Consider the following 27,987-nt stretch of genomic DNA (forward strand, 5'->3'; position numbering starts at 1 on the left):
CACTGTGACAGAAGATATTGCAGAAATGCTCTGCCAAAATGGCTTTTGGTGGGACCAGTGCATCCCAGGAAAAACAAAACAAGAAAATGCCTGAAGAATACATCCCTAGATATAAATACACCTGCAAATACATGTAAGCACACGCACTTCGTAATGTAATTACGCAGAGGAACACTATTATTAAATTCGCTTCCTCATGCTAATTTCCTCCTCCCCCACAACACCGAGCCCCGCCCTCAGCTCCCATCGCGCACGCGCGCGGCGCGCCCGGTCCCGGCTAGGCCGCGCACAGCCAGGTAAGGCGCTGGGACAGCCGCATGCGCAGGGCAGCGCCCCTTTCTCTTCCGGGTTGGCGCCCGCTGCGCCCCGTGAGGAGCCGGGCCGCTGCCGGGACACCGCTCCGAGCGTCCCTTTCCGCTGCGAGAGCGGGGGAGAGAGAAAGCCCGGCGTGCCTGTGGCGGAGCGCTCCCGGTCTGTCCCAGCCCGGTGCGTGCGGCGGCAGCAGGCGCGGCCCCGCCCCTGCGCTGGGCCCTCCCCCGCCGCGTTGACGGCGTGTGCGCCTGCGCAGTCGGGCGGCGCCGCCAGGAGCGCGCGCTGGCGGCGGGCGGAACTGTTCCGGCCTTCCTGAGGGACACGTGAATTAAACACGTTCTGTCTTTACGTGGGGCCGTGAGCTGGTTCTGCTTACTGACGCTTCTCTGAAGCAATGAAAGATTGACATCGAGTACTTGTGAGAGGGCTTGGTTTTACCCGAGGCTTTGGCAGATCTGCGAATTGGGACTTGCCCAAATACCCCGAATTCGTGCCTAAATGCATAAAAACTGCATCCAGAAGTCAAAGTAGTGTTTGGAGTTTAGTCCTCCTGTAGTGGTTTGTAAATCATGCCTTGGTTTGGAAGCTTAGTACTGTTGTTAATATTAATTTTAATTCGTTGTCTGTAATAGAATAATCTTTTCAGTGTCTCCCTAGGAGGAAGGAATGAGAGCTTTGTCTTATGGCTGCTCCAGGAAAGGTGGCAGCTTTCCGTCTGCCTCCCCTGCCAACTATTGGAGAGATTATTAAACTCTTTCGCCTTAAAGCACTGAAACAGCTTTCCCAGAACTTTCTACTGGATTTGCGATTGACAGGTTAAATATTTTATTCTAATATTTTTGGCTAACATTGAATATGTATCACAGTTTTTGTCAGAATCCAGAGTATAGCTAAAGAGATGGTGTTTGCTTAATAGCATTTGTCAGAGTAATGGCAGCTCAATGGTAAACCTTTATAAGAAAGACCTCTTCTAAAACTATATTCCTGAATTAAATATGGGTTATTGACTAAACTACAAAAAATCAAAACTAAAGTAGTACTTCTATCATTTGGGTACTATTTTGGTTTATAAGTTTGACTTAAAAATTATCATTTTTTTCAGATTATTCTGTATCGTAGAAAGTACGTGACACATTGGGCAGTTTAGAATTTGCTATGTGCTGTAGATAGGAGAGTCATTTGTCTCAGTTTATCAGATGTGTAGCTTTTTTGAACCAGTTGCATTGTTGTGAGCAATTCATTTTCTTCCAGCTTTGTGTCAGCAGTGGGTAACAAAGCTGGCACTGTTCTGTCAGTCAGGGGTGGGTGTCTTCAGTGGCACAGTGGTGGCTAGATTTTGCACTTAGAAATGCAGTGCAGTTTCATGTAGCTAATGATTTGATTTTGTTTGATGATTCAGACTGGTAAAAATTCAGAACATGAAACTCAGTTCCACTTCCTGAGCAACCAGACTCCTACCCCAGAATAAAAATGCCTGCATGCCATTAGTAAAACTTTACAAGCAGACAGGTCTTTGGATATTTTTTATTGCAAACATATATAGTGTCTATAATACTTCCTAATGTATCATTTCACTTACATATGGGTATTCATTCCTCACCTTTCAACTGCCCTGTTTTCTACAGCTACCAGTTGCCTGTCTTCCAGCTTTTCATTTAGTCCAGTTTTCCCCTCATAAAATTGATCTGTACATAATGTAATCTTCAAAGAGCTTTACTTTATCTTTCTTACTTCTTGAATTGCCTTGAAACAGAGGTGCTGTAGTGGAATACCTTTATAAGGACAAGTAATGAGTCTTTAAGATGTTGGACATAAGTGCTTACTTGCAGCACAGTAGTAATGCTAGTGTACAGATGAGTGATATTCTCTTTTTTATTTGATTCTGTAATGAGCACAATAAATACTAAAGACATAAAACTAAAAATAGCTCCTTTTTTAATAGCTCAGTATATCTTGTAGTATGGAACAAATCTGAATTCTGTGCAGTCTGGCGGGTGCGTGATGATTTAACTGGGATGTGTCACTGTTTATGTCTGTTCTGAGATAAGCATGCTTGTGCTTGTAACAGTAAACAATGAGGTTATCTTGGTGAGCTGGATCTCCTGGAAAATAAAGGCTTTGTATGGTCTTTGTGTCTTGCAGACAAGATAGTGAAACAGGCGGGTGAGCTGAAGAATGCCCATGTTTGCGAGGTGGGCCCTGGGCCAGGAGGAATTACCAGGTCCATTCTCAGTGCTGGTGTTGAACAACTCCTTTTGATTGAAAAAGATGCTCGATTTATTCCAGGATTGCAGGTACCACTGGAGAATAATTGGTGTACATATAACCGCAGCATTGAATAAGAACGTTCTGAGAACTTAGAGAGATTCCAGGTGTCTTGTTGGAGTCTCAGCACTGAAAATAGGTTTGGTTCTATGGCATAAACAAGAGCTTTAATTTTCTTGAAGATACACAGTATGGCAATTCATTGTTCCTGCTTTCTCATAGGCCCTTCAGGACCTTATCCTGCAACTGAGTTACTTCCAAGGCTTGTTGGTTTTGTGGTTTTTTTTTCAGGCTGAGACATTTCAGGTGCATTTCATCATGCTGGTGAAATCATAATTTGAAGGCTGAATGTAATGTCCTTATGTGTGGTCTTATATTTCATTTTAATCCTAATAATTAGGCTTTATAAAATTGAGAAGCCATGTCTCCAGTTAACACAGTCAATGTGGGTTAACATCCAGGTAGAGAAGAATAAAACGAGCATCTATTCTACATTTTCAAAAAAAACACTCTTAAGTTTTTCTTCCTTTCTTTTAAACTTGGTATAAGTTCACGAGTCATTGTACCTTTTCAAACGCTATCTACTTATGTTGCTGGATGTTGATGGAATTTGGCTGTATAAATCCAGCAAGAAAAATAGAATCCAAAAATCTTAAAATTTGGCTGTTTTCTCATGTCTCTAAAATCTCAAAGCAGTTCAAAGGACTTTCCTTAAATTGCACTGTGTCTTCTTCAGTAAATCAGCAGTGAAAATAAATAAGTAGTTCTCTTGAGAACTGCTACTGTCTCTTTATATGATAAAAATAATGTGACGTATGAATGAAACTGCTCATTCCCTGAAACTGGAATGTTCATGTAATTCAGTCTTTGTGGGGTTAGCCATTAATAACATATAATATGCCATATTCATCCTGTGAAATGTGAAACCATGCTTTTACTTGAGTGGGGGCAATCAGTATTTTTGTTTTAGATTTTGAGAACTGGTTTGGGACTGGAGAGAATTTGAGGTTAAATGACACTTGTTTTAGTTAAGAGAGCTTTTTAAGTACTTGGATTTTTTTTTCTGATCTTCCAAAATGTGTCCTCTGCAACAGTTTTAGCTGAATAAAAGTATACTTCTCGGCATCTAAAATGAGCTTTTGGTATGTAATTATCTTTACTGTTCAAGTGATATAATGTTAGTCATTATTTTTAATTGCCAGTCTCCTCAGAGTAGAAGTGAATGTCTGAATGAGGTTATTGAACATAGAGGTGGTATAACTCAGTAACAGTAGATGTGAATGAGCAAGAAATGTGTTGCAGCCATTAGTGTTCAATTTGGTATTGCTTTTTTTCCATACAAATAAGATACATAACAGTGAATCTTTCTTTTATAATAATATAGGTTGTAATAATTTTTCTAGTTTCCCAAGGAAACTATCAAAACTCATGCTTATAAAATGGTTGAGATTTGAATAAGGGGAAATGTCGGAGATGAAAATAACAACTAGGGACTATTACTTTAAAATGTCTCTTAGATACTTTTAAAATCGCTGATGTAAAGCATACAGCATTTTTCATTAACTGTTTTTCAAGCTGTGGTCTCTCACAAAACTGAAGTGGGGATATTCTTTACTGCAGAACTGAAATACAGTGAAGAACATATGTGTACTGAGTTAAAGTTTACACCAGCTGAGCGTCTGTCAGTTCTGTCTCAGTCTTAAAGAATCCCAACCTCTCTATGCCATATGCCCTAATAGTTTTTAGGCTGGAAAGATTGATAAAGAGAGAAAGAGAGTATATTGAATATTAAAATATTCCAAGAACACCATTTCATGTTTTGAACTATGCCCCTGATGCTTCCTTTGTGCCCTTTTGTGTGTGAAGAATGAGAGTATCTGTATGATGGAACACTCTTGGCTGGTGTCCTTGATGCACAGCAGCTCCTGGAGCTGTGTTAGCTGCACACATTTTCCCTTCAGATAAAAAAAGCTTCACTGGGTTTCCAAGTCTTTATTTCAAATTAGAAATATAAGACAATGATTTTCTGGTCACAAATTAAATGCAATTCTCAGTTATGTAAAGTGTGTTACTCAGCAGCCCCTAAACTCAATTTTGATAAGAAAACTGTTATTAGCAAATGACACTATTTTCTAACTTTATTAATCTTACATTATCTTTCAGCATAATCCTGCTAGAGCATTTATAACAGCTTCAAAGAAAGGTTTGACAAACCATGGCAGATTAGTGAATTTGTATGTCATATAATTGCTAGTGTAATGCTGAGAAGTCCATTAAGTGCTTTGGAGTTGAGATTAGTTTTATTTTTTCTGTTTGGAAATAATTGCACTTAAAACATGTAGGAACACTTGTTGGGGTTTTTTTTTGGTTTTTTTGGGGTTTTTTTGTTAAGCTTTTATAGCTTACATGAAACTTAGCTTTTTTGATAGTTTAAAACCCTAAACTTTTACTCAAAAAAATTTCATGACAACACTATGTGAACAGGAGAAAGCAGTATTTTCCGTTGGCTCAGAGAATTGTGAAAGCTCTTTGTGCCCCTGTGCATATAAACATCATTCAGATTGAAAATTGGACTAACAATGATTAGCAGATTATTTTGGCAGTTAGGCCACTGACTCTTAACTGTTTATGAATTTGGATTTCTGTGCAAAAGCAAAGTTGTTCTTTAAGCCATTTCTCGTTATTGTCTTATAGGATCAATAGATATTTCCAAATGTCATCTTTGAAAAAGTCTCCACTGCTTTTGAATTGTGCTGTTTGTGCATATTTTCACAGTGTAAGAGAAAAGATTAGTACAACATTAGAAAAGCTTAACTAATTTTGATTATGGGAACTGACAGCAGAAATGAAAGAATTGGTTGTCAAACTACAGCCAGTGCTGAGTTTGCATATCAGCTTTTATTAAATACTAGATAAGTTGTGCAGGTGGGCTGTAGAAGCTGACAATGGAGATGATTTTGTAATGTTCAGGAAGATAGAAATTATTGAGATCTTCCCTCCTGCTAGATACTCATTCCATCTTTTAAGTTGATTCCTTGTTTTTTAATGGTACAAGTGCCGACTACTACAGGGAATATTAAAAGAATCTCTTCCACATTTTTCATGTAAAAGAAAAAATTAGTATTTCTGCAGCCTTGTATCACATATGGCTGAAATAGGATAATAGGCCCTAAAGCTGTGGGGGAAACAGAATAAACAACATGAGCCCTTGTATTCATAGGTAATAGATCTAAAAACCTTTCAAAACCTCTTGCTTATATTATTACTTAAATCAGGTGAGGTCCTGCTAGTGGCCTGGGACTTGTTAATTGTTGTTGTTGAGGAAACTCTTAGCAGTCTTTTCAAGTTTGAATTCTCTATCAAGAATTCTACATTTGTGAATAGTTAAGTGTTTACAGAATCACACATTAATCCATATCTAGTGTTTGCTTTTTGAAAGTAAATGCTTACTAATAGTGTTCTCAGTTTTACCTCCTACTGTGCTTTGTTGTATATTGAAGATAAGTATACAGCAATAGTTTGATTCCTGCAGTGGCTGAAACTGGGAATCAGTTTGGTTAACACTCACTGCTTGCTTGTTTACAAACAGATGCTATCTGAAGCAGCTCCAGGAAAAGTGCGCATCGTTCATGGAGATATCCTGACCTATAAGATGGAGAAGGCGTTTCCAAAGCACTTAAAAAAGAGCTGGGAGGATGGTTAGTATTTGGATTTGGTTTACTTCATTTTTTATGGCTTCTGAGTTAGTCTTAAATGGTGATAAAATTGAAGTTCATTCAGTGCTGGTGTTACTCTCTTCTGGTACATGTTGAAGATAAAGAGACAACTGTTTGGGTTTTTTTTTTTTTCCCAGAGAAAACAGAGAACTTTCTTCCTTTTCTAATACAAAACATTGGGATTTGTGTGACATTGATGTTGGTTTAAACTGAGGAGCTTTGCAGTTATTAACCTTAGAGTGTCTTGACTGTACAGGAATGACTTCTGGAAAGCATAAAAGGAGATCAAATGGTACACTTTCTGGCTTCTTCCTCTTTTTGAAGAAGTCAGAAATCACCACTGCTGCTGTTCCACGGAAGAAATTTCTGTAACTTGCTTTGAAACTTTTGGAAAACTTGCCTTCAAAAATTTTGTTTTCTCATTGCTTTGGTTTCAGCTGGATATCTTTGGCAAAAGTAGCATCTCATCAGGATTGTGGGTTTTTTGCCTTTTTTTTATTTTAAACCTGAGGTTGCAATAGGGCACTATTTCACTTCCATTTCAAAACATGTAATACTATTAGATAAATCAGACATAACCTCCCAGTCCCCTTTTCCAAATTTATTAATATAAGGCAAAGTCACTCTTTGCAATGCCTGAAGAACAGTATAGTGCTTTCTGACTTAGGACATAAAAGACATGGCACATCATGTTCACCTAGAAAAATTGTATGTTGTATTTGCATCATTGCAAAAGGTAAGTGCTTCACCGAACAAACTATGATAAAATGGACACGTGACAGTGTAGTGTAGTTTTAAAAGTTTACTTTTCTTGAACATAGAGTTGTTATTAGGTTTTGAGCTGACTGATTAGAGGCAAGATACATTTCTTCTGTATTATTGCCATAGGAAAATCTCAAAAGCTGGTGGGTTTCAAAACCCACCATCTCTGACCAATGTGTAATACCACAGATAGACTAGAAATATTACAGCCTAAAAAGTGCTAGTAAGTGTTCCAGAAAAACAGCTTGAATTTGATATTGTCAACTCTTATTCATGTTATTAAATATTGTCAGATCTAAGAAACTGCACACTGGCTTTTGGGTTTTGCCCACTTCTGTTGCACTCCTGCTTAGACATAAGGTTCCCTGCTGCTGAAATCCCTGTGTTGTGTTGTACAGCACACACAGACACTGATATGATGCATAACTGAAAAACAGGTTCCACTTCTCATTGCTAAGTCTTGTACTTTAATACCTTTTGATTTCAGAGGGCTCTATACAGAAGGAGAGCTCTTGTCCATTGTGAGTTAGGTGGTAGTTTTGAGGATTGTTGGGACTCAGTAAAATGCCTCTGGGAGGATGTTTTGGGCAGAATTATGCGTATGGCTATTTACTCTGTTCCTAATAGTCATAGTTTGAAATCACAGGAAGTCTCTTGTGGTTTTGCTGTTCTAGAGTAGCTTAGCTGGAATTTACTCATCCACTGAAAATCTTCTGAAAGCTACTGATTTATTCAAATGTAAATGAGAACCAGACCTAACCACTTTTTTCCAAGTAAATACTCAGAAGAGTAACATAGTTTTGTCAGTGTAAGATGAGTATAAATGGAAAGACATCATTTTGGTGTGGGATGATAAAAAATTGTTTCCATATTTTAAGTCTAGGTTGATAGGCATGTATCTTTCTTGGGTTTTATTTCTGGGCAAAATCTTACCCAAAACTTTTTCACAGCTGTTTTTCTTCTGTCAAATGTCAACAGAACCACCAGATATACATATCATTGGCAATCTGCCCTTCAGTGTTTCAACTCCTCTCATCATCAAGTGGCTTGAGAATGTTTCAAAAAGGGATGGACCTTTTATATATGGCAGGACACAGATGACGCTGACTTTTCAAAAGGAAGTTGGGGAGGTAAATTTTTGGCATTTTTTTCAATTTTGCATATTGTTAATATGAAATCTTTCATTTAAAACTACAAACCCTGTCGTAGTTGACTTTGAAAAGAGAGGAAAAGGTTAGTTTAGTTTTTAGTTTATGTGGTTATAAATTATGAATTTTGATGTGTTAATTATCTACTCTGATCCTTTCTCAAAATGTAATTTTTTTTAATGTCTTGTGCAGGGTTATATTTCATTAAGGTACTCTTTCTGTTCTTTTTTGTAGTCTGATTACTTTAACATTAATAGATTGCACAGCACTCTTCTGTTTTCAAATATGTTTATTCTCTCACAGTCATTTGTGCAGTGTGTCATCAATCTGTTTTTCCTTACCTTTCATTTATCTCAAGAAATACACTTATATTTTTCTTTGTCCTCTTTATTAAGATAATTTTTAAGAAACACCTTCCTTAAAATAAGCAAAAATTGAAGGTTAGCATTATTTCCACTTGTGCTTAAGCACTTAAAACGCAGGGGGTGTTTGTCAAGACCATGGAGATTGGCACTGGCTTTCTTGAATGAGACTTGATATCAGAATTATTAATGTATTCTACCATTCTTGTGTGTGTAAAAAGGCCTTAATTGACTTCTGTCACCACAAGTCCAAGAGGAAATTGATATTTTGCTTTGTATTAGTCATTAGTTTCTCAAGGAAGGCCAGACTGATCTGCAGTGTAGTAGTGTTAATGTCAGATCAGTTGATATTAGGTTGACTTACTCCACAGTGCTTTCTGACTAAACAGTTTATTTCTATTGACATTGCATGAAACATATAAAACATAGAGAATGGAAATCTTTTTTTGCTTTGCAGTTATGGAGGCAGTCTGGCTTTTAACAATAATCTCACTTGCATTTAGAGTGAAAAAAAGGAGTTGCACATCAGCCTGAAAACTGAATTTCCATCTTGTTACTGATGTGTTTTGTCTGTGCAGCCTCAATGTATATGTTCTTTTAATTTCAATCCTTCAAAGTAAAAATTCAAATAGGAAAATTTTGCTGATTTTTTTTTTCCCTCTGTGAAAATTAGTAACAATTATATATGCAAGTGGAATGTCTGCTGTCATTTTTTGGGTCAAAGAAAACCATACTGTGCCATCATTGCCCTAGCCTTGCAATCAAGATTGAAGAAGTATTTCCAGTAGGTGGCTCTAAAGAACACTAGGGACAAACATTTGGTATGAAATAAACCAGATTTCTTAATTCAGTTCTGGGCTCATTTGGTTTCAAGCATTACAGAATCCAGGTCTGTTTCCTACGACTTCTTGTCAGGTGAGATTAGGCCTTGTTACAAAATAAGGCTAATGGGCTGTGATTTAAAATGCAGAGTGATGATAGGTAAGATGCATAGTTTTGTGACAGCAAAAATTCACCTAACACTGTAAGAGCACTCTGTCCTTTACATTGCTGTACCCAGCTGCATGTGTCAATGTTGACATGCAGATTACAGTTCTTTTGCACCCAGTATAGCTCAATTAGGTGCAAAATACCATGCACACTTAAGCTCTTGTACTTAAAACACTGAGGAGTTAGAAACACTAGGAAATGGAGTATGTTGTTCGAGGTCATGCAGTGAAACAGTGTTAATTGTTGAGTTTACATTTTGAGATCTCTTGATTCTTGTTCAACACAGGTCTTCCTCAAAGACAAAATTATTCATGGTTTTTTTTTTTTGAATTTCCATCATGGGTTTGAAAAGAAGTTGTTTTAAAGATATTATTTTATTTTATGATTAGGAGAAAAGACACAGAGACATTGTTCTTTCTCCTGACCCTCTGGAGTTGCTTAAGGTAACCACTGTAAATTGTTGTGTACTGGCACAGTCAGTTATCAGGAAAGAGAGAACAGTGTAATGCTGATAATAGAGAATTGGTGCTGATATCTTGTGTATCTCTGGATTTATAGTCTTGATATGGGAATTTGGTGTCCTTCCTGGTTATATTTCTAAGCTAAGAGCCTAAATATCAAAGCAAGTCTGTGTATATGTCATAAGCTTAGTGAAAGGATAAGGTGCATCATGGAATGAAGTGATGTGCTTTAAAATTAGTTAGGATAACTTGATGTTTTGCCAGTATAACAGAGAAGTAAATATCTTTGCCTTTCTTGCTGGTTGTATTTTCCTGCTTTTCTGTTTCCTTGTAACACAGCAATGTTGGTGTGAGTTATGTCACTAGACACCTACTACTGCAGCCCACTGTGTTCTGATAGGATATAAATGAATTGATTAAAGCTGATGAGAACCAGCAGTTATTTTATATGCTGAATCTGAGGCCTGTTGAGGAGGATTAGGCCAAATACCCACATCTGTAAAAACAGCATTTTTGAGTGTCAAGAAGATAATTTTTTTACTTTGCAGATTTAATTTGTAAAATTGCTATTCACTTTGTGGGTAAGAACTTATGCTTTATCCCAAATTCTTCAGTGCTTCATCTCAAATCTGTTATCCTAGGCCAGGTTCTTCCAGCCCACTTACTCTAAAATTGATCCTTTAACAAGGCCTGTTGCTATAGAACAAGGAGTAATGGTTTTAAAACAAAAGAAGGCAGGTTTAGACATAAGGAAGTAATTTTTTACAGTGAAGGTAGTGAAACACTACAGCAGGCTGCCAAGAGATGGGGTGGATGCCCGATCCCTGGAAACCTTCAAAGTCAGGCAGGGCAGGTCTCTGAGCAAGCTGACCTAGCTGTGCATGTTCCTTCCTGTGGCTGGGGGTTTGTCTGGCTGATCTGTGCATGGGTGCTGTACACAAGTATGTTCCTGCTGCTGTAGTTGAAGTGGTTTAAGATGTTACTATCCAGATGTTAAGTTATCCCTTCTGTAATTGAGAAGCAGGAGCTTACTGCCTGACACTTGCTAGTTGGTTTCTGGGAGAAGTAAGGATAGGTTTGTTTGAATTGGCACTGGAAGTATTGCTACTAGTGTTGCCATTAGGTCAGTTTCATTTCCACTGCAGAGGTTAAGGAAGTGCGTGTTAGATTGCATTGTTAGACTTTGCAGTCTGGGTTTTTTTTAGAGAATAATAATTTCCTCTGACACAACAATGAAGGTAGCTTTAAATGCTGGCATAGGCAAAAAGAATCTCTGACCATTCTTTCCAAAAAGTAATTGAAAAATATTTATTTACTCCATGCTGAACTGCCTTTAGGAAGAGTTGTTTGAAAAAATGTGAAACTTCAGCAACTGGTTTAACTTTTAGTTTTCAGGCATAAATTTAATAAGCATGGCAGCATTTTATGAGTAGGCTTTTCATATGGAGCTACGTGCTGTACAAATATTACCAGATATGCATATTGGGGTTCGGTTTTTATTTTTTATTGAGGTGGTAAATAAGAACATGAATCATCATGGCTGTTTTTGCATGTGTTAGTGAATTGACTTCTGTAATTTGAGACGTGTTTTACAAGATGCTTTATATGTTTCAATTATGTTTGTGCAAGCAAAACACGGTGAAATGTGTTTCTTGCCAGGTTACAGAAGCATAGGAAACCTCTGTCCAGGCTACTATTTTGTAAAAAAATTCATGGGAAAATCAAAGGATACTTAAATTGAGTTTTAAGTATTAAATGCTCTCACTGTTTGGCATTCTAAATTTATGTAAAGTAGACCCAGCTTCCTGGCAAATATTGTAAGAGTAGACCAGTTAATTATGAGGAACTTTTGGTTTCTAGCCAATCTTGAGTTTATGGAGCTTTGTTTCATCTTGAAGAAGAAAAAAAAGTAGTAATATTTTATACAGAAACAGTGGAAGGAAAGGATTGTGAGAGTACTGTCAGCTGGTGTTAGGTTTGTTTTGAATCCTGCAGTCAGAATAGTTTTAGTGTTCTCTTGTATCCATACACGATTCTTTTGACATTCATTTAGATCTGCAGAATTTCTAGGAGTTCCTTTTCACGTGCAGGACTGCAGGTTATAAATCAGTGTGGTATCTTAGTGAAATGCTGCTATATTGGAGAAGAAAATTTTAGATTAACTGGGCATACAATTTGATACAAGTTTTTAATGATTACTGGTGTATTTTTCTTAAATTTGATTATACTGAAAATCAAGCTTTAATTCAACTGGTCACTTAGTCAGTTCAGTATCACTGATGTACATGTTTTGATTTTCCCCCAGAGACTCACAGCTAACCCAGGAAGTAACCAACGCAGCAGACTGTCCATCATGGCTCAGCATCTCTGCACTGTGGAAAACTGTTTCATAATTCCAGGTCAAGCCTTTGTTCCAAAGCCAGAGGTAGGTTTTCCTGTATTTATTTGTGGGTTTTGTTAATATGTCAGTCAAGCAATGGATCTTATTTTCACTAAGGAACATTGCTGGCTGCTCTATTTGAACATCTCCGTATTACGAAGTGGAGTGATGTGAAATTCGTGTAAATGAGGCATGCTTATTCTGAGGAAGTGCCTTTTTTTTTGTTTGTTTTTTTTTTTGTTTTTTTGTTCCTCAGAACTTTGCTTTGACCTTCAAACCTATCTGCAAGGTCATCATTCTTCTTTGGGTGTTCAGGAGAGGGAGATTAGGATTTAATGTCAGGATAGTCTGCTAGGATTGGAGTATTTTTCAAAAGGATGCTGTTTTACCACATGCATTTACAAACAGTTTGTGAATTTGCCTTAAGAATTTGATGGGTCTTTGAAAAACTGTGATAAGAAAAGCTTTTCATTTGTCACCTTTGTCAAACATCTCTAATTTTACCATGTCTATAATCTTGATGTTTCACCCCAGTCAGCTTTAGCATATTTTACTCCCTCCTATTTGCTACAGTACTTTGTCAGCTGTATCCCACTGATTGTTTAAAAAAGTAACAATCTTTTCTCCCTCTTATGTGTTCCTGAGTGAGTAAAGAACAATCTCTTTGTTGTCCTCTTATCTGCTGCCTCTGGTTTTTATTAATAGCCATTATGAGTACAGGAATCAAAAATTAAGAAATAATTCAGTATTTTAGACAAGAAGCTAGTTTTGGTTTAGATTTTTTTGTAAAAATTTGTGCCTGACTTTAAGTGATTTCATGTGGAATTCCTAGGCCTATAGAAGTATTTGGGTTGGAAGGAAGGTCATTTAGTGCCATTCCTATGCAATGAGCAGGAACGTCTTCAACTTCATGACATTGCTTGGAGCTCTGTCCAATGTGATCTTGAATGTTTCCAGGGATGGGGCATCCACCATCTCTCTGGGCAACGTGTCTGTGTTTCACCAGCCTCATTGTAAAAAGCTTCTTCCTTATGTCTAATTTAAATCAACCCTCTGGGAGTTTAAAACCATGAAATCTTGTCCTATCAAACTGCTGTTCTGTTTCAGAAATAAACTTGCAGCTTCTGAAAGTTCCTCTTAAATTGGTTGGTTCAGTTCTTCAATACATCTCCCTTCCCCTTTATCAGTCTCTCTGTCTTGGTCCTTTTTACTTTTCTGGCATATCTCTTGAGAACCTTTGGAAGATAATTTTCTCGTTTATCACAATGAATTTTAAGGCCTCTATCTGGGTATAATTCTGTTAAAATTCTTAAAATTCTGTTAGTATGTTTTGAGCAAGTAACTATTCAAACATGTTAAATTACGGAAATCTGTGGTGAAAGAAAATGACCGTGCTTAAGAAATCTTATTTTTTGCTTTGCAATTTTGGCTTAGGTTTGTTTTTTTTCCCTTTTCCTAGCTGAATGGAAAATAATTTCAGGATGCTCTCTCATTATCAAATACGTGAAATAGTTTTAAGTAAGGCTAAAATTCCAGTTTTATGGTGGGTATTTTTCAGTGGTGGGTACAACTTGAGTAGTAATAATGCTAATGTAGTTAAAAGTCTTGTGCAGACTGTGTCCCAGAATTGGGAAGCTGTGATTTTCATTTTCCTGTACTGAAAAGGCTGTAGTTGACCAAAAGAGGTAACACACAGAGTTATGACAAATATCTTCATGTAAACACATCTTAGAGGGAATTGGTGCTCTGTTGAATAAAAAAAAGCAGTACAACTAAAGGCAGGCATATTTTTATTTAATGTATTTTTTGAATTAAAAAAGTATTGCTTAAATTGCAAAAGCAGAAAGTAGAATTCTTTCAGACAGGACTGGCCCCTGTTTTCACTATTATTTTGTTTCCTTTACACATCTGTTGTAGATTGATCCTGTGTTTTGTACTTGTTCTTTTAGCTGTAGACTGACATGGTTTTACCTTTTCTCATAGAATCTGTTTTATTGGAAATCCCTTGCAGCATAGTGTGAATGAAATGGCTCCATCCTTGATTTGTTTACCTTGAGTTGTTTACCTCATTTGCTCAATGCATGAATATTATTTCAACATTTCTGTGAGTGTTGAGACATAAAAGATTCTTGGTTAGTGGAATGATGCTGCACAACATTGTGTCTAGGAAAAAAAGAAATTGGCTTTTTGGTTATAATGAAGTCTCTGTAATACCTAATAACTGCTGATAGTTGCTTTAGAAATAGGACAAATCAAGCTCCTTGATTAAAACATAGGAAACTCAAAATAGGTAGGTAACAGTAGAATAAAAACAAGATGCAATGCCATACTGTGTGTGAAAAATGAAGACTCTCTATGAATAAAGACTGCTTACATATTGAGTCCATAAAACAGTCCACTTTACCAAATGCTGTAATGAAACATCTTTTTCCAGCATACCAAACATTTTATGTTTAGGCTCCTTCCCAGTCTTTTAGCAAATTTCAGACTAGTACTGCGGGAAATGAAAGTTGTGTATAAATGTGCAGAATAAATAGCAGTTGATTTTATTGAGAGACTCATCCAGCATCATATTCCTAAATTTAAAGGCCTGTATCATACCTGTTTTCATTCTTGGTTTGGTTCTCACTTGGGGAAGTATTTAGGTAGAACATACTTAGCCAATGACCAATACAAAACAAAATCAATGTGGTGAAAGAAAAGGTTAAAGGATTTAAAGTAGTTATTCAAAATAAGGCAGTTAAAAAAATAAAGAAGGTGTTTCTTTATCACTATTGTATAGTACATTTTACAGTAATAGACTACCTGGGAGGGGGCCTGGAACAGGTCCTACAGGAATAATTAAAATTACTTAAAAGGTTCTTTCAGAAGGTCAGAAATGTAGAAGGCAGTAAGTGGTTACTGTGTTATTTGAGCTGTTAATAACTGCCTTTAGCAAGTGTAAGCCAGAATATTTACAAATGTTTCTTGAATATACATAATTTGGTTCTACCCTGTTCGTTACAGTTTGCAGGTGTTTTCACAGTTGTAGTTACATTTCTCTTGTTGTATTGCTCCTCATCTCTAGCATTCACTATATAGATTAGTAGCAGTTGGTGACTGTCCAGCAGACTTTCCTGTAACAATAATAAATGAAACCCACAGCAGCTGGCAGTTTGGGGCAGGAGGGCTGGGTTTGGCAAGAGCTGAATGGTACTGCTGATCCTTCAGCCTGATATGCAGAGGATACAGTGCAGCTAAAGTTTGGAGCCTTGAGCTTTTGTTGTGGATTTGTTTTGGTTGGTTGATTTTTTTGTATTTTTTATTTTTTTAACAAAATCTAGTTACCAAGGCAATTTAGGATTGAAAGTGAAAGGCAGATGAGTCGGTTTTTTAAAACCTTTGAATTGGGCTTCTTGGACAAATAGTTTATGGGTTTTTTTCCTTGCATCATAAATAAAATCAAGATAAAAATGTAAAATACACTATAAAATGTCATATGTTATTGAAAGTCTGATTGACTAAACTGAAAGCAGATAGTTTTTAATCATCTTTGCTGTAACAAGACATCGATGCATAAATTGTACAGTCAGTTATGTTTTTGAAATAGTTCTTTGTTCTTCAGTAAGTGTAACTTGGGAAGTCAGAAAGAAGGGTTTGAAAAATCAACAAAATAAAGTACTCTTGTAGCAGACAAGTACTTTTCCTACTCTTTCCTTTTTGTGGATGCCTCTGTAAATGAAATACCTTGCATAAGCATAAATGCGACCCAGATACAGGAAAGATTAAGTGCTATGTTACACATTCATTGAAATAACCAAACTACACTCAACACACAAAAAACCCCTTGAATGAATAGAAGTACTTCAATGGATAGAAATAACTATTTATACATAGTCCTTCAGGCTGTAACCTGCATTGCTCTCCTGCTCTGTGGATGGAAAATGGTGCTGCTTTGGAGGATAAATCCATGCTCCTTGCTGCCTTTTAAAACAGGAAGAGCAGAAGATCACACCTGCGATAAGCAGAAACCCTGCTGAGATGAATCCAGTATAAACTGCTGCTCCCGGCTCATGTTTACTACTCTCTGGAATGGTCTGGTCCAGGAAATTTGAAATAATTTCTCTCGTGTACCAGCACGTTGGTACTAATCCAAAGATTCCTGCGAGAATGAAGCAGATTCCTCCAGCAAAACAAGCGTTATTTTTGCTGTCCGTGTCCCCTCCCAGCCTTGTGCATTTCATTCCGACTGTAGTGATGCAGATCCCAAAGGCTGATAGGATACACGACAGTACCATGGTGGTCCGTGCAGCCTGGATGTAGATGGGGAGAGAAAGAATGGAGTATTTCAGGGTACAGCTGAACATCCCAGTGCTGTACCATGTGCAGTCCATCCAAAGTCCTTGCATCTGTGTTATAGCTGTTATGATATTGGAGCCAACGTCTGCATTTACCTTCCAGTTTGGGAGCAAGGTGGCTGCGATATCTCCAAAACCGCCAAACAAAGCCAGAATAAAAGCAAAGAACTGCAGGCTTGCTGATGCCATGATGCTTATCTTCTGTCACCTTTTGTCTGCCTTTTCTCTCGTGGAAATGAGTAACTGGGAGCTTCGTAGCCAAGCTGTGGCCGTCTGTGCAACAGGGAGGAAAGGGGGGGAGGAGAAGTTCGAGGGGGAAAGGAAAAGAAATCAGCAAACAAAAAAAGCTTGCATTTAAAATTAGAGCTATCTGAATGAATATCTCAATATGACCCTGCAGCAGCTGAGCTGCTGTACACAAGGTACTTGAACAGAGATGATGGCAAATGGACAGTGCTTTAGAATTGCTTGTAAAAAGGAGCTGCTGCCCTTTCATACATGATTGCAAGCCATCAAGCAAAACTTACTTTGCTGCAGTTGGTTTTGTAATAGCATACAAATTGCAGGCTTACTAGGCAAATACACATTGTAAATGGAACACTAGAAACTTGCAGATTAGAAGTCATCATTGTGGTAGGAAAACACCCAGGTAGAAAATGTATTGTACTCTTCATGTACCTTGTTTAAGTGTGTTGATAGCTGTAGTCTGTTGACTTTTTTATAATAATGGGCACTGTTGTACTATCGCTTATTTAAATGATGATTAAAGGTAACCCCTTATTTCTGTTTTTTAAATATTATCTGTTCATATTTTTAATAAGTGTTGCAAAATATCTTGGCTTTGGAGGAAGATAAAATGGAATTTAGTTTTTGCATTTTCACAATTAGTCACCCGACTTTTCTTAATCAATATTTTATTTCATTTTTATTTAAACCTAGCAGTATTTTATTTTCACTTATTTACATTCCTTGACTTAGAGCAGCAGTATTTAGGAAGTCATAAGAGTGAATGTGATCTTCTTCTGCTACTAAAATTTTTTTCTGTGGAAGTGCCTTTTTCTGAATCAGTCACCTGTCTGAAATAATTTGTAAATTTGCCATTTGGCAAAACTGCCAGAAGTGGCAGTTTAAAAAAATAATTTAAAAAGCTCCTTGCTATTCTTTATAAAGAGTCTAGTTTTATTTGACAGGTGAGAACATTTTGGGCAGTATGATAACTGTGCAGCTGGGAAGACAGAATGTTGCTGTCGCCTCAGCTGGACTGTTGGGATTGCAGATGCAGAACAGTGGATTGAAACCTCTGAGAGGAGGATTAGAAAGTGGTGCCCTGCTTTGCCTTTTGCATGGGACTGTATAATTGGCAGGTTTTGTCTTTTATCAGTGGTAGACAAAGGGCAGGCTTTTGTCTTAGAAAGCATGATCCAGACTTTCAATCTAAATATGTACAATGATATTAAAATTGGTCTTCAGCATTAGAACTTTTTTGAAAAGCCATAATAATAAGGCATAATATCAAAATAAGGGGAATACAAAATATCTGTAGCATTGTACTCTTGTTTCAGTTCATTATGTATAAGACAAAAAGGTTTTGATCAATATGTATTCTGTCAGTTTTTAGTGGCATTTCTGAACTAAGTCGTGTATTTATCCTTTTTAAGTATAATGCTGTTATTCTCTAATATATATTATTATTCTCTCTATATAATTTATATATTTATACTCTAATGTTTTTATGTTGTATTTATTTCAGGTAATAGTTCAAGGAAGTGCTAACTCTGCCAGCATATATATATTAAAAATGCTTAAAGTTAAGATGAAAATATTAGCAGCTACTCATTGTTAAAATCTAATTTCAAAGACCTGCCTATTTTGAAATCCCTTCAGTTTGTTCAGGCTGGGAAGAGATGTTCTGGCAAATACATATAATTTGCTGTACAGGCCCATGGGAAAGATGGCTTAACTTCCCTTTACAGAAGGAACTGACAGATCTGGGTAGCTGAAAACTCATTCAAAAACTCATTCATATTCTCATTCATATTCTGAAAAAGATAATTAGTACTCTGAATCAGCCTTTTTCATTGCTTCCTTTTTAAAAATCACTATAAGCATAAACAAAAAACCCTGCAAATGGTAGCCATACATTATATTTAATGGGGTGAACCAAGTTAAAGGCATGATAAATTCAAGTATAAGCACTACAGTTGTAATTAAAAATACAGTTATGTTTCATTTCTCTTTGTGTAAGACTTACTGCTGGTTGTGAGGTCTGAGTTTCTTCACTGTAGATGTCCTGGTAAATGCAGTTTCTCTTGAATGCAACGATCCCTTCTCATATGAAACTGCATTGGCATGTATTAACAAAATTTCTTGGAATGTTGTTTTTTTTTCTGTTCTCCACAGCAAGTGCATTACTGCTGTTTGTTCTCTCTCTTAGTTCCATCTACCCGAGAATAAAGGAGTACTTTGTTTAATGAGTTTTGTTTGAAAAACACTCAGTAAGGGAAAGCAAAGAGATTATGGAATAAAACAGACGGCGGCCCTTAGTCCTAAATACATAATGATATGCAGGTTCCATGGTGGAAAGTGTGAGCAATGATTAAATGGAGTAAAATCTTGAGAATCAAGAAGCTGTAGAGTTACAGACTAGGGGGAGAATCATTTAAGTTGCACTGAAAGCCGGAGAGTTTTCTTGTCTGTCAGTTGTTGTTTTTTCATCACAGATAATCTTATTAAGAGTTTAAATTTCCTAGAAAAGAACTGTGCAATTTATTTTAATTTGTAATTGGAACAGCAGGACACTTCTATTTAACTGTGGGCTTTGCTTATCTGTTCCTAATAGCTTTAGCCTTCCACAGGTTATCCTCTAACGTGTTACCTTTGTATAAGGCTGTATAAAAGAATAAGGGAATAAAGCTGCTGGTAAGGCTTCCATGGTAAATGCAGCACATCAGAGAAGTGGCCTTAAGAAGTTGGTGTGAGAAATCAAGAAGTTGGGAGAAGGGTCTTGCTCATTGCAGCAGTGATCTACTCACAGGTTCTGTACTTGGCTTCGGGTGTCTTGTGATTCTGTTTGTGAGCCCGGTGTGAATGGAGTTACTGCTGAGCTCTTCTTACACAGAAATAATTTTTATTAGTGTAGAGGCATAGTTGTTTTCTCCTGGAAGTGAGCCAAAAGTAAACTCTCATCAGAACAAGACTTCACTACGAGTTGCACATATCTGGTGTTAGACCTCACATTTGTTTGTAGTAGACAGATAAAATAGTAGTGAATACTCGGATTGTGAAAGTGCTAGCTTAGAACTATCTCAGTATGATCTCAAGCAGTCTGTTTTAATGAAATTGTAATGTATTCTGCTTTGGTTTTAGTTCCCTATGAGCAAATTACCTCTTGAGGAAAGGTTATGTGGGTTTGCTTTTAATACAACCCTGTTGCAAGGTACATGCATTGCCCATTATGAGACCTTTGTTGTCAACAATTAGTAAAAATTGTCTCATTTAAGCTTAGTCTGATTTAGTGTGTTGATTTCATTAGCAAGGCAGCAGACTTGGGTGAATTAAATTGTTCTCTGTTATGTGTTTCTCCTACCCTACCAGAACATAAACCTTCATTGTACACTTATACTAAAACAATAAGGGGTGAATAATTGCTGTACTATTGACAATTTGGGATGTATCTGTTGAATGATTTTCGTATTCATTATTTTGTAAGACTTGAGTGTTATTTTGTAAATATTTCTAAAATATTTGGTTGGGTGAAAAGCATTACTAGTAAAATTATCAAATCAACATGTGTATTTTAAGTGCTCTTATGTACTCTATTGGCTTTCATAATTCTACTCTTTATGTGATGCATATTAAAAGCTATGGGGAAAGTAGCATGTATGATTTTAAAGGAGTGGCCATTTACAAATGAAAAGCTTTCCCCTGTATCTGTTGCTATAGTAACCAAGCAGCTTTCCTGGGGTCCAAAGAAAACATTGTCTATAATGGAACTGAGAAGTGCTGTGTTTCATTCCAGAAGCAGAAATTATTGCCTACTGGCCTTGAGATGGCAAATTGAGCTGTTTGGCTCTGAAGCTGTACACTGTATCTAGATTATGTGCTTTTTCCTTCAAAAATTTTTGTTCAAGATGTGGCTCTAATTCCCAAAGAGCCCTCATTTCTCACTTAAGAGCATTTCTGCAGAACTGAGGTGACTAGGTAATGCCACATGGTTGTTTTCTTACCTCTAATTTTGTGGGGGTAATACCTTGTTATATTTCCTGGCCAAAATGTAGATAAACATATGCATGTTCCCTTAGTATTTCTGTTCAAGGAGCTGATCGGACATGTGAACTATGTATTTGCTCTGTTCAAAAAGATTTTCTTCTACTCAATGTGAACACAGGGTTTTTTTCTACATCCCTGTGATCTTCCTGATAGGAGCAACCCATGGCAAAGGCAGATGCTCTGAACACTTGAGAAATTAAAAATCTGCTTTGGGAAAAAATTTATGTGTGTTTCACTGCACAATCCATATGTCAAGTTTTTTTTGTCACCTGTTTTTTAAATAAGTTCTTATGCTTCACATTTCAGTAATTTTAAGCATTTTTTCTGTTGTATTTTTAACTCTAGCTTTCAGAGAAAGTGGACAACTAAAGAAAAATACTCCAGTAGTATATACTTGGGATCAGCAGTGCTAACACTGGAAACTTGCTGAGGGTTTTTTCTTCATCAGCACCATTAATTAGTATTTTCTTTCCTTTCTCTAGCCAATATTTTTGCTCAGCTTTGTAAGTTCTGTCTACATGAAAAACTGATGTTGTTTGGATTTTACAATTCCTTTGAAATTTGTGTTGTAGAAGCATTTGTACTGGATAGATGTACTTAACAGCTTAGCTGTTCCCACAGAAAGAACAAAATGGGTGGATGGTACCTTTGTGTAAGATTATGCCCACATCAGAGGTTGCTATAAGCAGTTTTGGTTGAAGCAGGAGGAGGAGCACTTTCTTTTTTGAAGTACTCTTTTGCTCTGGGTTATCTCAACAATTGGTACCCTGAGACTGTGGTTCAAGCAGCAGCTGTTCTTTGGTCTGATTGTGTCTCTCTTTTCTGTCAGAACTAGCACATGTGATGATAAATTCATGTTCTGTGAGTGCCAGTATTGACTGTCAGATCTTTTTTAAAAATTCAGTGATTGCCTATCGTTTTAGCAGACTTTTTAATAGGAGACTAAAAATTTTTTTAAATCTGGCACTTAAAAATTTGTGCAGTACTTGTACACATTTTAGAAATTTTCAATGTGCTCCTGCACAAAAATTTTTCCTTTTTATTGTTGTTAATAATCTAGTTTGGAAGATGATCTGCATTATTCATTGTTGTGCAGAACTGGAGTTATATTCCAGCTCCTAATTTTTAGTACAGAAGTCTGACTTCAGAAAGTTTCTATCTACTACAGTGTCTCTATAATTGCATGACATACATATATTTACACACATACATATAAAAAACATAAAGTGTGTACCTATTATTTAATTTTGTTCTCAGACACAGGGCAAGTGACTATTCTGTGAACCAGTCTGATTTGAGAACTACAAAAGGATATGTACAAGCTTATCTTCGTGGAATTGTTCAAACATAATTTTGGATGAACTGTGATACACAGTGTAAATACAGAGTTGTGTGGTCATTAAACTGAGTGCACTTATTTCTACCTACCATTCCTTTAAATAGACTAGAAATCTTAATACATTGAAAGTCAATTCCTTAGCTTGCATTTTAGAAAAGCCCTGGAGCAACAGAAAACATATAGGGAATGGGTTTGGTTTCTAATTATAATACCAATTTTCTCCAGCTGCCCTTCAGCCTGTATATCAAATATTATCTAATTTGTGTATTATGTCAGAATGATCTTGTGGAAGGATCTGAAGTGCTAATTACTTTACAGATTACATGAAAGTTGCTCTAAATGGACGAAGTGCCATGGGGGTAAAAAGTACTGAGTACTGATGGCATGTGAACTAATTGGAAATATGTAGATAACTAAGACTAAAATTCTGCAGGGTCTTGAAAGCCAAGGCAAATCTTTCTATTCCATATCATGCCATTAGTCACTGCACAGCTGGCTTACCTGCTGCAAGAATGCCTTCCTATATTATGCCTGTTTGCTGATGTCTAGACAGTTAACTTAGAAGTAATGTGTCTCAGAAGATGTCTACTTAAATTTACCTTTCTTTTCCATATAGGTGGATGTGGCTGTGGTGCATTTCACTCCATTGGTGCAACCAAAGATACAGCAGCCATTTGAGCTGGTAGAAAAAGTGGTTCAAAGTGTTTTTCAGTTTAGAAGAAAATACTGCTTCCGTGGAATTGAGTAAGTATTTTTAATGAAAACTTCCCAGGTAATGTTTTTGTAAATGCATCAGCTACTAAGTCAGCTATGCATTTGATTTTATTCTTCCAATTTTAAATTTGTTGTCATAGTTCATCAGATCTTTCTATTTCAGAATGGTTTCTGGACACAAAAGTATGAGATTATTATCTAAAGTAATTATGTAATAATTATTTGTGCATTTTTGTTAGTGCAGTCGAAGTTAAAAATCACTAGGATAAAGTGCTTATCTTTTCAATAGTTTGTCTGTCTCAGAAATGAAAAAACCCCAACCCAACCACTAAAACTACAGAATGATTGAGTTAAAAAATGAAAGTATCAAAATCCAGAACCAAAGATGGCAGTGTGAGGATAGCATCATCTGTAGGAAATTTTACTTATTTGGGGATAATGTCAAAAGGTCTAATTTTTGTTTCTGTGCTTGCCCTTTTATGGAGTTCCTACTGGCTTTTTAAAAATCCCAATATCTTACTGAGGGAATTTATTAGGTTATCTGATGTGAGAAACCTGCAGTCTTTTTGCCAAGGATCCTGTTTAAACTCCAGGACTGCCATGTGTCGGACTTACTATGGGCAACCCCCAGCATTCAGCACTGTAGAACGTGTGACAGAGATGCTGTTATGACTAGAGGCATCTCCTGCAGCCTGGGCTTCCTGAGTGTTGTTGGGCATAGCTTTGGCCCTGATGCAGTCTAGAATTAGGGTGGATACTACCCTACTGTACTACAAGCCTTCTATGTCACTGTTTTAAAGGTGAACAAAGAATTTTGCATCTAGTTTTGGGTTGTTGGGTTCTCTTTCCTTGAGGCCATAAATGCCATTGATATGTGGGGTGCAGATGCTGGATCTAAAATGAGTACAGATTTCTTTGTGTTAAAGTTTGAGTATGCCTTTCAAAGTGTTTAGAAAATGAGGTGTCCAAACTCTAGACTGGTTTGTTTTTGACTTACAGGGTCGTGGTGGTGGTTTTCTTTCTTTTTTTTCTTTTTTTCTACTGTGAAGGAATGGTTTCTCTTGACAATGTAAACAAAAGGCACATGCAATCAGCATATCTATGTTATGTACAATATTGTTACCAAAGTTTAAAAAAAACCCTCCCAGCTTCTGTGTAATCTCAAATTGCTAATAACTGCTTTACATTCTTTTGAGGCAAGGAGGGAGAAACTGAACTTCTGGACATCACGTATTCCCCTAGCAGCTTATCATACCTTAGCTCTAGTGTGCAGCTAAGAAACACAATCCTCTTATTCTTTAGCTGACCTGAAAAAAACAGCAAATTTTGGTGTATAAGCTGTTAAGTTCATTATAAGGCTCTCTGTCACACAGACTGTATAAAAACAAGGCAATAGAATCACTTCATATTTGTGGATGGATTCTGGGCTTTGGGATGTGAAATATGAGTGCACTATGAAGTCCATATTGTAGTTTGAGTTGTGGTTCATGACATTTATATGATGGTTCATAGTCTGTAAAAAAAGGCTAGGTACACTTTGCTCCAGGTATGTTTTTTAACTACAGAATCAAAGAAAAGAGGGATATTGAAATAAAAATTGACCCATTGCTGACCTAGATGCTGAACTAATGGGAACATTTTGACAAAGGTCTGAAGTGACATATACTACAAACAGGTTTCCCAGAAGTTTCATTTTTCACTTCTAATTTTAAATGCCTTCTTAACTTCGTGTTCTATGTACCTACCAGGAACCAACTATCATTTCTTGTACAAAGCCTTTCCAGTAGTTTGTCCAGCCAACGTGCCAAACACATCTGGAGGGGGGGAAAGGGGGGCATGTGCTACTGGATTAGATGCACAATATTTTTAGGTATTATGTATATAACACAGATAGAACTTGAAAATTGAGAAATGTCCATGTGTCATGTGCAGATTTTTCACCTTTCTGGCCTATTTTAGACTGAGAACTACTGCTAATAAGAGCTGGTCCTTTCAATAGTTCGCCCTGTGTAGTATGTATTTTTTTGTGTGACATTAAAAATCACTTACCTAATACTCTTCATTCAAATTTGGGGAACTTCAGAGAGAAAGGTGCTAATACATCTAGCCCTAGAATAAATGTACTGATATGCCTATCTGTGAACAATGACAAATCTGAAAACAAAATCTAGGACTGCTGCCACATTCTCCCACATTCTAAATATTAAGAAGTGAATGGCAATTAAATGCTTCTTTCCTCTTTCTTGGCTTTTTTTTCTGATATTAGAATTGGGATATTAATGACAAGTGATAACTGTCTTTTCTATTGGAATGAAACAGTCTGAAAAAAGTCATATTTGTTTGAATCTGATCTGTTTTGTGCAGTTTAATCTGTTGTTGCTTTCTAAATATGAGGCTAATTCTAAGAAGGCTCTGTGCTTGTATCCATACCAAAAGCTCTTTTTAATGTTAACAAACATGCATGTGTTTAGTCTATAAGGTATGTATGTGCTTTCCTATGGTGTCATAATTTGCTTTTTCAGAAAAAGGACCTTTATATGTTTCCATTGCTCACATTATGAGGTATGTTAAGAGTGCCAGAGCTAAAATAGCAACATAATTAATATAGGTTTATTATTAAATTCCACATTACTCTTAAGGGAAATGTAATTGTCTGTCTGAATTGCTGAAATTTTTCTTCACCCCATATCTTTTAGGACCTTGTTTCCTGAAAATGGGCGCTTGAAAAGAACAGAACAGCTGATGATGACAGCAGATGTTGATCCAACTCTGCGTCCTTTTCAGCTCTCTATGTCACAGTTTAGAAACTTGTGCAATGCATACAGGAAAATGTGTGATGAAGACCCAAGCCTTTTTGTGTTCAACTACAGAGAAGAACTACGGCAAAAGAAGAAGACAAAAAGTTTGCTTGAAAGTACTGATGAACCTAAACAGACTGAAGAGGAAAATCATCTGTAACAGCACAAGTCTGTTTTTTTTTTGATTAGTTTTAAGTCCTTGATCTACAGGTGTTGACTCAGTAAAAGAAGGTCTAGATTCTCCTACATCTATGCAGATATGAACGACCTACTTTTGAGAAAGTGGTAGAGAGAGAGAGGGTATCTCTCTGTTCCATTCAGCAGCAGACAAAAGGGAAAAGGCAATCCAGGTTCCTTTTACTTCAGGAGAAGGGCTAGAACACATACGAAGAAACAAGGTACGTTGTGAGAAAGGTAATTAAGTTGCAATACTTCTGATATAATTGAATTTTGTATGAATGAAAGTGCTTTACTGAAATTGAAGAAAAATACTTTTCAGATGTCACCATATAAGATGGTGTTTGGGTTTTTGTGCTTTTTTATCCTGGAACATCTTCCTGTGCAGAGTAATTTAAAAACCAGAAGCCAAGACTCTTATAAATACACTCAAGTGACTGGCTTAAGGGAGGATAAAGTGCACCAATTGCCTCAAGGTCTGCTAATACTCTTCTCATTTATGCAGAAGCAAAGAATTTGGGATTTAAAGCTCCAACTACAGAAAAGCAGCACAATAAAAAGTAGAAAACATGGCTAATACTTATTTGTCTTTTACTGTACAGGCTCATAGAGAAAATAAAAAATACAGTCAAATAAAAGATTACAGGCCAAGCTTTGTTTTTGTATTTACACATATGTATAAAGTATAAACAGCATTGAAACATACAAAAATGAAACTTCTGCACTGTTGTGCACTAAAACACATTAAAATAACTTAATTGTGCTTTAAATAAAGCAAACATGAAAACCAAAGAAATAAAATGCCCAAGGTACTGAAAATCTCAGTTTGCAATGCTACTTTCCATTGTAAACCCCTCTGCCACTCACTAGCACCTTTTCCACATTACTTAAAATATTAATGAGGCCATCTCCAAGAAACATTACACTGTCTTAATAAATGCTTGAAAGGTATGAAGTAATTTACAAACCTGGGCCAACTTAATCTATTTTTGATCCACAATAAATTAAAATAACTTAAGAATCCTTTACAGCTGTTTTTGAGCAAAAATGTATTAGTGCACAAAATCAGATAGTAGTTTTCCTGCATCTTCCATGACTTTACTAATTTTAAAGCAAAATGTTTGTTGAATTTTATGTGAACTTCAAATGAATATTTTAGTACTAAGCTAGGATTTTCCATGCCTCTCCACAGCTTCATAAAAACAGTCCTCATTAACTACAGATGTTAAACTCTGGACACTAAATTCTCTCTCTAAGATAGAGTTCAGATCCAGGTTTGCAGCATCGGAGTGACTGTCAAGGGATTGGTGACGTTCTTGCATTGCCATTAGAGTTCCTCTGCTACGCTTTGTGCTGTTTACTTTTCTCTTCACTGGGCAGAAATGGCCCCGCACGAGCTTTGGATGCTCTGCTATCTGAAAGCCATCTTCAGCCTCATTTTCAGCAGCCTGATCCTGTTCAGAGTCAGCACTGGGTTCCTCTGAAATCTTCAGCCGCTGGAACTGTATTTCAATGTCTTTTGTAGGGCTGCCTTTCTTTATTCTCTGATAGTCCTCATCATCATCATCATCACTGAGAATGTCGGATTCTTTGACAAGAACATTAGAAAAGTCAGATGCAGTGCTCTCTGCATGCTTATCTGGAGATGAATTTTTGGGCTCCTGGATGCTCTCAGAAGTGTGGCAGCTGCTGCTCTGAGTGCTGCTGCTTAGGCTGCACTCATCGGAGTCCTGGAAGGTGCCTTTCCCCTGGTCACCATTCCACTCGCTGCTGGATGACTTCTTCAGTAACTTCAAGGATCTTGTGGAAGCTGTGCAGAGTAAAAAATGCAGGTTTATTTTTTTTCAGTAAAAAAATTGGTTACACCTTTTAACTTAATATCCTACCTAATGATTATGATGGACATAGTCATTCCAAGTCAGATGTGTCAGCACTCTGATACTGACAGTGTGCTCCC

The 27,987-nt window shown here is 36.8% G+C and overlaps 3 protein-coding genes across 14 annotated transcripts in view; 1 reads left to right on the top strand and 2 right to left on the bottom strand.

Moving 5' to 3' along the window:
* The first annotated feature begins 223 nt into the window (after window positions 1-223).
* TFB1M (transcription factor B1, mitochondrial) lies at window positions 224-26,668 on the top strand. 8 transcript variants are annotated; one of them, XM_059841941.1, is made up of 8 exons: window positions 224-296; window positions 959-1,127; window positions 2,455-2,606; window positions 6,167-6,275; window positions 8,034-8,185; window positions 12,322-12,441; window positions 22,958-23,085; window positions 25,752-26,668. In XM_059841941.1, the coding sequence occupies exons 2-8, from the start codon at window positions 995-997 to the stop codon at window positions 26,011-26,013; spliced, it is 1,056 nt and encodes a 351-aa protein (XP_059697924.1). In that variant the 5' UTR covers window positions 224-296; window positions 959-994; the 3' UTR covers window positions 26,014-26,668. The 8 variants fall into 8 exon arrangements, with proteins under 8 accessions (XP_059697924.1, XP_059697926.1, XP_059697925.1 ...); XM_059841942.1 differs by lacking the exon at window positions 224-296 and adding an exon at window positions 581-703; XM_059841940.1 differs by lacking the exon at window positions 224-296 and adding an exon at window positions 590-730.
* On the bottom strand, window positions 16,263-16,952 carry CLDN20 (claudin 20). The gene has a single exon (XM_059841947.1). The coding sequence runs from the start codon at window positions 16,920-16,922 to the stop codon at window positions 16,263-16,265; it is 660 nt and encodes a 219-aa protein (XP_059697930.1). The 5' UTR covers window positions 16,923-16,952.
* TIAM2 (TIAM Rac1 associated GEF 2) overlaps window positions 26,044-27,987 on the bottom strand; it is a 166,645-nt gene continuing 164,701 nt past the window's right edge. For all 5 annotated transcript variants that reach the window (XM_059841932.1, XM_059841929.1, XM_059841930.1 and 2 more), the window contains one exon: window positions 26,044-27,840. In XM_059841932.1, coding sequence (XP_059697915.1) covers window positions 27,197-27,840 — 644 coding nt within the window. In that variant the 3' untranslated portion in view covers window positions 26,044-27,196. The remainder of the gene's footprint in view (window positions 27,841-27,987) is intronic.

The sequence above is a fragment of the Haemorhous mexicanus genome, chromosome 3 (genome assembly GCF_027477595.1).
Source record: "Haemorhous mexicanus isolate bHaeMex1 chromosome 3, bHaeMex1.pri, whole genome shotgun sequence".
Lineage (NCBI taxonomy): Eukaryota > Metazoa > Chordata > Aves > Passeriformes > Fringillidae > Haemorhous > Haemorhous mexicanus.

Bases quoted from the DNA above. Each gene is read 5' to 3' on its own strand.
- TFB1M (XM_059841941.1), top strand. From the start codon at position 995: ATGGCTGCTCCAGGAAAGGTGGCAGCTTTCCGTCTGCCTCCCCTGCCA. The intron at 1,128-2,454 runs GTTAAATATTTT...TGTGTCTTGCAG, and splicing joins ACTGGATTTGCGATTGACAG to ACAAGATAGTGAAACAGGCG. The intron at 2,607-6,166 runs GTACCACTGGAG...GTTTACAAACAG, and splicing joins GATTTATTCCAGGATTGCAG to ATGCTATCTGAAGCAGCTCC.
- CLDN20 (XM_059841947.1), bottom strand. From the start codon at position 16,922: ATGGCATCAGCAAGCCTGCAGTTCTTTGCTTTTATTCTGGCTTTGTTT.